Source organism: Miscanthus floridulus, chromosome 15 (assembly GCF_019320115.1).
Source record: "Miscanthus floridulus cultivar M001 chromosome 15, ASM1932011v1, whole genome shotgun sequence".
In the NCBI taxonomy this organism is placed as follows: domain Eukaryota; kingdom Viridiplantae; phylum Streptophyta; class Magnoliopsida; order Poales; family Poaceae; genus Miscanthus; species Miscanthus floridulus.
The window spans coordinates 17,412,619-17,423,911 of NC_089594.1; the positions used below are offsets into that span (position 1 = coordinate 17,412,619).

The 11,293-nt window shown below is 44.8% G+C and overlaps 2 protein-coding genes across 2 annotated transcripts; both read right to left on the minus strand.

The window, feature by feature from the left end:
- Positions 1 to 1,453: 1,453 nt before the first annotated feature.
- On the minus strand, positions 1,454 to 3,131 carry LOC136507103 (uncharacterized). The gene is made up of 2 exons (XM_066501935.1): positions 3,014 to 3,131; positions 1,454 to 2,163 (listed from the first exon to the last, which is right to left on the minus strand). Exons 1-2 carry the CDS (start codon positions 3,129 to 3,131, stop codon positions 1,454 to 1,456), a joined length of 828 nt encoding a protein of 275 aa, XP_066358032.1.
- Positions 3,132 to 3,490: 359 nt separating this feature from the next.
- Positions 3,491 to 3,934, minus strand: LOC136507104 (uncharacterized). Its single transcript, XM_066501936.1, has one exon. It carries the CDS (start codon positions 3,932 to 3,934, stop codon positions 3,491 to 3,493), a length of 444 nt encoding a protein of 147 aa, XP_066358033.1.
- Positions 3,935 to 11,293: the final 7,359 nt, after the last annotated feature.

The following is an 11,293-nucleotide window of genomic DNA, read 5'->3' on the forward strand; positions in this document are numbered from 1 at the left end:
ATCATTGTTGATATCTTATTGCCATTGATTAATATTTGTTTAAATAATGACATTTACCCTGAATGATAACCGATTCTTCTTATATGACCCAATGAGCTTTAACCGATTTATTCTCATGAATATGCTGGAATTGACTATTTAGTCGATCTCCTTTCATATCGGCTTACATAGCCGCACATTCAGGACTGTCTGGCAACACCGTCAAGTTTCGCCATTAATTACTAATAAACTTTCTCTCCTTGTCAATTGCAGGGTCAAATTGACTAGCACGTCTCGGGAGGATTGCGTAGGATTGACCATCCCTGCGCTGATGCTAGGCGGATCTGCTCCATCGAGCAGACCCTTCTAGCTTGCTGCGTGTGTCCTCGGCACAGGACGAAAATTCTATGTCGACAGTGTACCATCTTTCTTCTCTACAAACAATACTAGTGCACCCCAAGGTGAAGAACTAGGTTGGACATAACCCTTATCTAGCAATTCTCTTATTTGTTTCTTAAGTTCTGCTAATTCATTCACTCCCGTTCTATAAGGTCTCTTAGCTATGGGTGCAGTTCTAGGTAAAAGTTCAATTATAAACTCAATATCTCGTTCAGGTGGCATACCTGGTAACTCCTCAAGGAAGACATCTGGATACACATTTACTATCCGTATATCCTCTATAGTTGTGCCCTCCAATTGATTAACCTGACAGATTTCTACGGTTGACTGTGTTGCCACATACTCAACTTTCTCTTCGGATAGAGTGGTAAGATTCATGGAACTGTTTCCACAATCAATAACTACCTTCCGGGACCTCAACCAATCCATACCCAAGATAACATCAATACCAGATGAGTCTATGACTACAAGGTTGGCTTGAAATTCTACCCCCTTATGTTGAGACTAGTAGCTAAGCATATCCAATTTGCTTTCATTTCCCCTCCAGGTGAGTTTACTAACATGGGTTTCTTCATAACACATACGGGAATACCATGCTTCTTTATGAAAGTATATGCTATGAAGGAATGCGAAGCACTAGAATCAAAAAGTACTATAGCTGAGTTTGAGTTGATCGAAAACATACCGATCACTACATCCGGTGCCTCCTGAGTTGTTTCTATAGTTACATGGTTGACCTTTCCCCGTACATAGTTCTACTGCATGTTAGCCATCCTTTTGGGGCATCTGTTGGAGTAATGTCCTAGTTCTCCACAATTGAAGCATCTGTTATCATTAACTGCACTTGGCGCCTTTGGTGCGCCATTCTTCTATGGAGCATTAGGGACATTATTCCTCATAGGAACATTATTGACTTGCTGCTGGCACTGAGATGGTGACTTATACTGTTGCTGCTACTGTGCATGCTCTGGTTGCTGGTTGCGATTGACCAGACTGGACTGACCTTGATAGCATTGTTGCGTGTAAGCTTGCTAAGGAGCAGTGCGGACACGAGAGTTACTCCCTTCTGTTGCCCCTAGAACTTTCTCTTCTTGTCTTCCATTTGGCGGCGCTTGTTTTCTATGACCAAGACCTTGTCCACCAGCTGCTGTAAACTAGCAAAGGTATGGGACAGCAGTTGGTACTGGAGATCATCATTCAAACCTTCCATGAATAGCTCATGTCTCTTCTCATCATCATCCACCTCAGTAGGTGCGTACCATGACAATTGTATGAACTTGTCACGATATTCAGCAATAGACATGCTTCCCTGCTTGAGAGCCAAGAATTCCTTCTTCTTCAGCTTCATCAATCCAGCAGGCACATGATGAGAGCGGAAGGCACCACGAAACTCTTGCCAGGTGATGGAATTAGCTTCGGTACGGCCAAAGCAGAAGGAGTCCCACCAATCAAGTGCAGCTCCTTGCAACTGTCTAGAAGCATACAAGACCTTCTCTTTGTCATCACACTGGGCAATCTTAAGTTGCCTCTCAATAGCACGTAGCCAATCGTCAACCTGGAGTGGGTCAGTGGAGTGCTTGAAGACAGGTGGATGTCCTATCAGAAACTCTCCCCTCTTGTCTTTGACTTGAGGGGATGCATTTCCATTCCCATGCCCCATATTCTGCATGTTTTGAGCCATCTGCTGAAGCAACTGGGTTTGCATCATCATCAGCTGCTCCATAGTGACAGGAGGTGGTGGTGGCAAGTCCTCGCCTCCCTGTTGTTCCTCCTGGTGTTCACCATCTGTAGATACATCATATAAGTCTCATATGTCCATAATATATAACCTTTAAGAGATAATGGTCTATTAAGAGTAGGTATCACAAGATCAAGACAAGAGATATATGTAGGGTATACAAGAAGATAATTGTTCTGAACTTTTCCGGTGAGTTAGACAAATAGCAGTGCAGTAAAATGAGCATATCTCACTCTCTGTTTATAATCTGGACGCTAATTTTACTTTTTTGGAAAGCTTATGAAATTCTCTACAACTTTCATTTAGAACACTCCTTCAGATTCTGACGTTTAATCAGGCAAAAATAGACGACAAGCAGTACTGCTCTAGATTTCTGACAGCACAGAAATATCAACTTACAATAGTTGTATCTCACAATTTATAATAGGTATTGAGGTGATTCCAGAGCCAAAAGAAATATGTAGAAGTCTACTTATCTCCATAAAATTTTCATGACCATTGAACATATAGAACATGAGATATGAACTGATAAAGGTGGACTGCTCAGAATGATACAGAATGGACAGCAAGTTAAAAAGAAACCCAACTATTTATTCATATCATCCTTAAGACTTAAACTAAATGACCGTGGATATGCCCATAAGTCATCACAATCATGTCAAAAATCCAAATCAAACATTGTTCATCATGACAATCATCCAACCATTCAATGACAATTGTTAAACCATTAAAAGAAAAAGAAACTAAACACTCTCTCGCGCATCTACGCGTGTTTATTATATATTTTTAGGAAATCCTCCTATGGGTCGATGTTGGTGCTGGTGTTGGGGTCTCCAAATTCTCCTCTATTCCTCGGGGGTGACTGAGCAGGAACACCGGGCGCTTCCACATCAGGACCTCCTGGATGTTGCTTCAATGTAGCAATCTCACGGGCAAGCTGCAGGTATGCCTTCCCCATGACATCTAGCTCGTCCAAGGCCTGATCCAAGTCGGTGTTGGTCTGTGCCAAGCTCATCAAGGTAGGCCTAAGCCTAGGGTTTGCCTCTCCAAGTGGTGCAGCGATGTTGCAAGTAGACTGGCCGCTCCGACGGCGGGGAAGATAACGATCCTACTCCCAGGCGATGTCGTCGAAGTGACAGTCGCGGTTGACCACCAACGCCTGTCGAAGCAGCATCCTGGATGGCAGCCAGCATCCCGGATGGTGGCTGCATGAGTGAGCCATGCAGTGATGGCATGGTGGATGTAGTGCACCCGAGTCCCTTCATGGATGTACACTTCTGTCTCCCAGAAGCCGGTGTAGTCGGGGTGGGTCCAATGCTCTGTCCTGTAATGAACAGTGCACCTAGTGTGGTAGCGACGTACAAGTGCGAGAAGCTAGGGGTGGTCGTAGGCATCTCCTTGCGGATCATAGTGGATCTCCGTGGTCCACCCTTGAGCCAGCAGTGCATCATGGTCATCCTCACCATTATTTCCACCGTCTCCTCCATCTCCATCACCATCACCACCATCTCCATCACCACCATCATCAGAATCAGAACTATCAGAGTCATCTCCATCATCAGGATCACTAGCTCCTTCTTGACCACCCTGTCCATTTTCTTCCATGGGCTCCTCCCTAGATTCTTCTATCTCTATGGGCTCCTCAAACATGGGCCCCTCTTCCGTCTCTTCGTCCATGGGATCATCTTCCATCACATCCTCCAGAGGTTCCCCCATGGGCATCTCCACAGGCGGTTCCTCCTCCATGCTCCTCAGAGCTTCCACCAGATGTGCAGGAACGCGCTTGCCCCATGTGAACCTTGTCCTCCTTGTGGGCATCACAATGGTCCTCTTGCAGGGTGTTAGCTTGGTGCGGCCCATATATAAGATTGGAAAGGTTGAGTATTAGAATAAGATAATTTTTGCAATAGATAAAGGATAGAATATAAGCAAAAATTTTATAGCAAATTAAAGGTAGCAAAACAAAGATAATGTGATCCTAAAAACATCCATTTCTAACTAGGTTGATCGTCCTACAGTCAGTTATAGCACTGATACCAATTTGTCACACCCAATTTTGCATAGCAAAATCTAGTACTCATATATGTGTGCCCAGGATGTCCAAAAACACACATATATCACAAATTGCAATAATATCAAAGTAAAGTACTATATTACATCGCATAACTCATCATAATGTTAATACATAGTTTGCTCATTGGCAACATTATTACACACAGTGGAAAACTAAACCCAAACTGCCACAGGGACTACAACTGGTGAACATCATCCTAGTAGTCCTGGACATCCTCCGGAAACTATTCACACACGTTATCTGTTACCCATCTGGGATTTTCATTGAATGTAAAGCAAGTGTAAGCTCACCATGCTTGGCAAGTATATCAAAGGGATCTACGAGGCTCAAAGGCTAGACATGGTTTGACTGCAGTTCACAATTTTAGTTGATCAAGTTTTAGCATCCTGAATCACTACTTTAGTGAACAATCCTAAATCCCAAGTGATATTAATGTATAATCAAGTTTATATCAGTTCCCAAACATCCACAGTAACCATTAATCATGAAGGATCTAGATCGCTCATTTCCATGAGCACGACTACTATAACAGGTCAAATATTTCTGCAGAAATTGTACAACTTTACCCACCAAGCCATGATTCCCAATGTCGGGGTTTGCAAAGCCCACAACACCTCTACCTAGGAAGTGTGGCAGGGTTTCACTACGTAACCCTTCTCTAGTCGCACTAACAAGTCATAGCTGCTAAGGTTTCAACCGTCTAGCCATATGTGGCCCTCCTCTAAGAGTGGCACGCGTGGTCGTGGCACGGTACACACACCCTAGCAGGAAAGGAAACATACCAACTAGTGCCCCCCTCTTGCCCTTACGGAAAGCTACAGACGAGCTAGTACAATCTAGTTAACAGGTTAAAGTCAGAGCCATATGACACTTGGGGTTGTACGAAACCTCCTGGGTGGCCGCTTTAGGATTAAGTCTTTAGGGAGAGGCACTAGAGTACTCAATCCCGTACTCTAGCCCCCTAGTTGTTACTAAAAAGCTCTATTTTATCACATTACAAAATGCCTTTAGTCATGTTTAACAATTATTTTATGTTAAGCGCAGCAGCATCTATCCAAAAATGCATACCCAAACCCTAGGTAACAAGGATATGTGGTACAAGTAATAATCTAGGTAAAGTCCTTAAAGGTATTTCAAATTAGACACATGCATGAATATGAATTGTAAAGTTCATACATACAAGGGGCCTTTGGTACACTTGCCTTCCTCAAAGTTCTCTTTTGGGTACCACTGATCCTCTTGCTGATCCTCAGTCACCACGAACTGCTCACCCTCTAAACGTGTTCCAATTCACCAATCAAGCATCAAATCCAATCATTACATGCATACAAATAGACTTCTATTAGAACAGTACACTAAATAGTACAAATATAGATTGAAGAGCTTATAAATCTATTCTACGTACTGCTACGAACACATGAGCGAAAGAATCACTCAAATCGGACTTAAAACGCAAAAGTTATGCATGAAATAAGGTTCCAATGGCAATTCTATAAATAAACTGAACTTATTTTTGAATTAAAACAATTAAAATCTGAATTTACACGGATTATGGACTGCACGTACTATTTGTGAAAACTACAGGGTCAAACGAATAAAAACAGGACTGAAATGTATTTCTTTTGAATTGAACTGGACTGTGGGTTGATTTTCTAGAAACCGAGGGGCTAATCTGCAAAACGTGCATGACTGACCCTAGGTTGACCGCGGCTGCTGACTGGACGCCAAGCGTCAGCGTGTGTGTGGTGCGGTGCACCATGTGTGCGTGGGCGCGTGCAGACGCGGCGCTGTGGGCTGAGTCCACAGCCCACGGTGAACCGGTTAAGACCTCGATGGGGTATGCTCTAATTAGAGCCATTCACTGACGATCTAACATCGCTAATGAAACGGACTTTCCTCACCGGCATGCTATGCCCGCACGGTGGCAACATGGGTGCTGGTGGCCCGAGCTCGCCGGTGTCGCTGGTGCGGGTGATTCCGACCACCCCAGACCAAGCCGAGGGTACGAGATCAACGAGTGCATCAACGCGAGTCTGATACGGCCCAAAGGAATGGTGGGGAAGCGTGTCAGGACGATGGCCCCACGGTGGTGCCATGGCCGGCGCGACTGGAGCTCGCCGATACGGCGCTCTAGGGAATTATTCAAGGGAATAGGGCATAGGGAGGTGGAGAAGCTCACCGCGAGGTCGAAGGAAGTGGTCGCGGCGTCCGGGAGGGCTCCGAAGGCACGGGTCGCACGTAATTCAGCCTCTACCGTGCTTCGCCGTCTATCTAAGTTGCTGATGACTACAGGCCCGATCTTCCGAGAGGTAGCCGGTAAGTTCGATTTGTGGAGATCTCGACATTGACGATCTGGCTTCAAATCAGACACGATTCGAACCCTGCAACCGTTACACCACTGCTCGGTTGGTTATCAACCAAGCACAACTTGATTGACCTCACCAAGAAGGCTTTTCCTGCAAGCGAATCGAAGAGCACAAGCAAGAAGGTAAAACACGCAATCTGAAATTGCAAATATGAATGACGCGAATATCAATAAAGGATTCAAGAACTCGGTTCCAAAGGACTAATCGACACAGTGGAGGAGATCAAGAACGGGGGCCCTGGATCACTGTAAAAGGATTTGCCACCACAGTTACAATGAACGATTCAGTTTCTCGATGGAAAACTAAACTCTAAACAAAACCCAATTGTGTAGCAGCGGCGGCGGCTGTGTTTATAGTCTAAGACTCGACCTAGGGTTGGGGACGGCCAGGGGTTGGGCGCCCACAACTTGGGCTTAAGGCCCGACACGATACATGGCCAAGTTGGCCCAAATAGGTGACGCAGCACCTTGCCGTGGTCACACAGAATGATCCACGGACCTTCTGGAGCTGGGACCAGATCCAAAACGACGGCGTCGTCATCCCCTTTCCAACGCATCCAAGAACGGCCCGTTTCGATGTCGTATGAGAAAGTTATGACCGAAATAGTGACGACGTGTCTGCTGAATCCGAGGGCGACGTGGCAGCTGAGTTGGGAACGAATTGCAACTTGGGGAAGACCATGGCGTCGGTGTGTCCAGCGTGGCGATGTCCTCATCATCCTCCCCTTCTCGAATTGGAGTCGTCCTCGACTCCATCTTGGCGATGTCCTCATCATCCCCTCCTTCTAGAATTGGAGTCGTCCTCGACTCCATCCCATCATTAGCGAACTCCTGCAAAAGGTTAGTGACAGCAGGCAATGCACCAGACATAAAAGGTTGACAAAACATAGTATAACATGGTGCATCAGGATTATCACATAACTCAGCAGTAGCAGAAGTTGTAGCAAGAAAAGCACCTCCTTTTAACTTAATCCCATTATTTTTAGCAATGTCTGTTGGAGGTTTATTTTTGATCTCATTAGCATGTTTAATAATATCCGTAGGAGACAAAGGCAGTAATGTAATTTTCTTGTCCTTATGTATGATAGTGTATGTATTAGTTCTACCATGGTGTAAAGCATCATTATCAAATTCCCATGGGCGACCTAACAAAATGGAGCAAGCTTGCATAGGGACAACATCAAAATCAGCAGTATCATGATAAGAGCCTGTGAAAAAGCTAATGCGTGCTGATTTAGTTACCTTAGTCTTACCACTATTATTGAACCATTGAAGTTTATATGCATACGAATGTTGTCGTGTGGTCAAGCCAAGCTTGTCAACCAAATCTGAACTCGCCAAGTTGTTGCAACTCCCGCTATCAATGATAGTGAGAACACGACAACCCTGCACAATGAGATACATGTGGAACAAATTGTGGCGTTGGATCTTCATCTCTTCTTCATGTCCCACATGTGTACTCAACACACGCTGCACAAGAAGGCTAGGGTAGTCCGCGGCAGCAGCCATGGAGTCAATGGTGATGGCCTCCTTGTCTTGATCGCCCTCGGTGGGATCTGCATCAATGTTAGCAGCAAGGGCTAAATCATCTTCAACATCACTAGCACTTACATATCCATCCTCGGTAGCAATGAAAGCGCGACGACTGGGGCAATCCTTCATGACATGTCCCATGCCTTTGCATCGGTGGCAAATGATTTTAGAGCTGGACGAGGAGGAGCTAGTAGAAGCACCCGGAGTGCCACCTTTCTTCAGCTGTGGAAACTGCACATTAGACAATTTACTTACCCCGGAAGAAAATGGAGGTGTAGATGGCTGTGGTGCAACAGGAAGCTTGGGCGTCTCCGGCTCGGAACACTGCTGAAAATTCCTCCCATTGTTAGACCTGAAAGGCTGGTGTTGTTTGAGTCCCTGTACTTCTCATTCTGCCTTAATAGCAAGATGATACAATTGGGAAAAATTGCTCCATTCTTTGTAATCAAGTATGTTCTGTATATCATGGTTTAAACCACCAAAAAATCTAGCACTAGCATCATGATCATCTTCATTTATACCACAACGTGCTAAACCAATAAGCAATTCTTGATAGTATGCTTCTACTCCTTTATCACCTTGTTTTAAAGTTTGTAGTTTCAAACGTAAATCACGTTAGTAATAAGGAGGAACAAAACGAGATTTCATACGTTGCTTTAAAACATTCCAAGTTTGAGGCACAGCAGCAGCATTATTGGCATTGCAAAGATCACTCCACCAGAACAAAGCAAAATTAGTAAACTCACTAGTAGCAAGTCTAACTCTATGCTCAGCAGGAACATTATGAGAATCAAATTTTTGTTGAACAGCAAGCTTCCAATCTAAATATGCCTCTGGATCAACATTACCAGCAAAAGGAGGTAGACTAAATTTAATTTTAGCAAAAGGATCATTATTACCATGATTATTACCTTCCATACCGCGACGATTGAAGTTGAGGCGGCAACGGGCACCACCGTCAGCATACGCATCTTCATCACCAAAAGCATCCATATCTTCATCATCAGCACGATAAGGTGGAGGGCATTGCTCAAGCTGTTCAATGCGGGTGACCAGATTGTTCACGTTGCACGTCAGCTCGGTCATAAGATTGCGTTGTTCAGTCATGAACGTTGTAAGCTCGCCCTTGGACACGCACTCATTGAAGTCCGTCGGAGTTCCTGCCATGGTTAGAAGATAGAAAAAGACAACACCAAAGTATTATCCCTATCAACTAAAAGGAAACAAGTGGTGGTGGTGGTGAAAGTGGAATGCAAAATCACAAGCGGCTTACCACCGTCTTGCCTGTATTCTTACCAACGCCAAACAGGAGCAAAACCAAAGTGGTGAAGCAATCTGTTGTTGAGCGTGGGTAACAGTTGCAAGATGAACCTGTGCTGACAGAAGAATATGTGGAGCTATGGGTAGGCACACAATATGACAGCAAGGATTAGCAATTAACGAGTGCAGAGTAACGATTGTTCAATCTGGATCCAAAGTACAAATCACAGGTGCTGGCTAAGACGTGTCGAGACGTAGCGCAACAAGGTGAAAACAAAGGACGATCGAAAGAACTCACAGAACAAACAAATAGCCCGGACTTCTCCTTTTTTCCTGAATTTTTTTCCCGGATTTTTCCAAAAGGCACTAGTAGGAAACAAACTTTTTTTATTTTTTTCACTATTGTTTTATATACTTTTCTCTGAACAAGGATCACAAAAGATGCAACCACAAAAATTGGCACCTACAACTGAGGTGGTCTACAGAAATTCAGCACGTGCTCTGAAAAGCGTGCAAAAACTTTGACAATTTTTTTTCTATATTTTCCCGAATTTTTTTGGCAATTCTGATGAAACCAAACAGGGCGTAGCCGAGTTTGGGTCGGCTCCAAATGGTGTCAAGAAGCTGCTGAAAAAATTTCAGATTTTTCTGATAAACGAGCGAAAAGTTATGCCTGTTTTACCGAAGGTATCTCAAAGTATGTTTTTCGGGAGGCACAACACGGCGGCGGCAGTTAGGGCAAAGCGTCCCTAAACTCTATCACCGATCACAGGATCATCACTGTGACTAACAGCAGTAGGTATTCGCCTGATGATGTAAGGAGGGCTGCGATGCAGGCAAAATAAGAGCGGCTGGCAACCTATCTAGGGTTTGCGCGGCGGCGAGAAGTTACACAAGGCGGTTAGCGGGGCAAGTCGAGTAATGTGGTGGCTTCGACTTGTTGTTTGGGAACGGTGGATGGGATAACGGTGGAAAACAAAAATCACAGCAACGGGCGATTGAACTACGACCACGAACACAATCCTAAACCAGCAACAAGACTCGACCACGGACACAAACTCAACAACACGAATCTGAAACAAAATTGCAAAGGCACAAAGGGCGATAGGACAGCGGAAATTGAAATATTTTTGGGCTTTTTGTGGACTCTAGGTAATGAACAAATATGAATCTAAGGCAAACGAGATTATACCTCGCGGTAAACCTAAAATATCTCATACCAATTGATGAGTACAGGCCCGATCTTCCCAGAGGTAGCCGGTAAGTTCGATTTGTGGAGATCTCGACGTTGACGATCTGGCTTCAAATCAGACGCGATTCGAACCCTGCAACCGTTACACCACTACTCTATTGGTTATCAACCAAGCACAACTTGATTGACCTCGCCAAGAAGGCTTTTCCTGCAAGCGAATCGAAGAGCACAAGCAAGAAGGTAAAACACACAATCTGAAATTGCAAATATGAATGACACGAATATCAATAAAGGATTCAAGAACTCGGTTCCAAAGGACTAATCGACACAGTGGAGGAGATCAAGAACGGGGGCCCTAGATCACTGTAAAAGGATTTGTCACCACAGTTACAATGAACGATTCAGTTTCTCGATGGAAAACTAAACTCTAAACAAAACCCAATTGTGTAGCAGCGGTGGCGGCTATGTTTATAGTCTAAGACTCGACCTAGGGTTGGGGACGGCCAGGGGTTGGGCGCCCACAACTTGGGCTTAAGGCCCGACACGATACATGGCCAAGTTGGCCCAAATAGGTGACGTAGCACCTTGCCGTGGTCACACAGAATGATCCATGGACCTTCTGGAGCTAGGACCAGATCCAAAACGACGGCGTCGTCATCCCCTTTCCAACGCATCCAAGAACGGCCCGTTTTGATGTCGTATGAGAAAGTTATGACCGAAACAGTGACGACGTGTCTGCTGAATCCGAGGGCG

Bases quoted from the DNA above. Each gene is read 5' to 3' on its own strand.
- LOC136507104 (XM_066501936.1), bottom strand. From the start codon at position 3,934: ATGCCCACAAGGAGGACAAGGTTCACATGGGGCAAGCGCGTTCCTGCA.
- LOC136507103 (XM_066501935.1), bottom strand. From the start codon at position 3,131: ATGAGCTTGGCACAGACCAACACCGACTTGGATCAGGCCTTGGACGAG. The intron at 2,164-3,013 runs GTCCTGATGTGG...ATGTATCTACAG, and splicing joins ATTGAAGCAACATCCAGGAG to ATGGTGAACACCAGGAGGAA.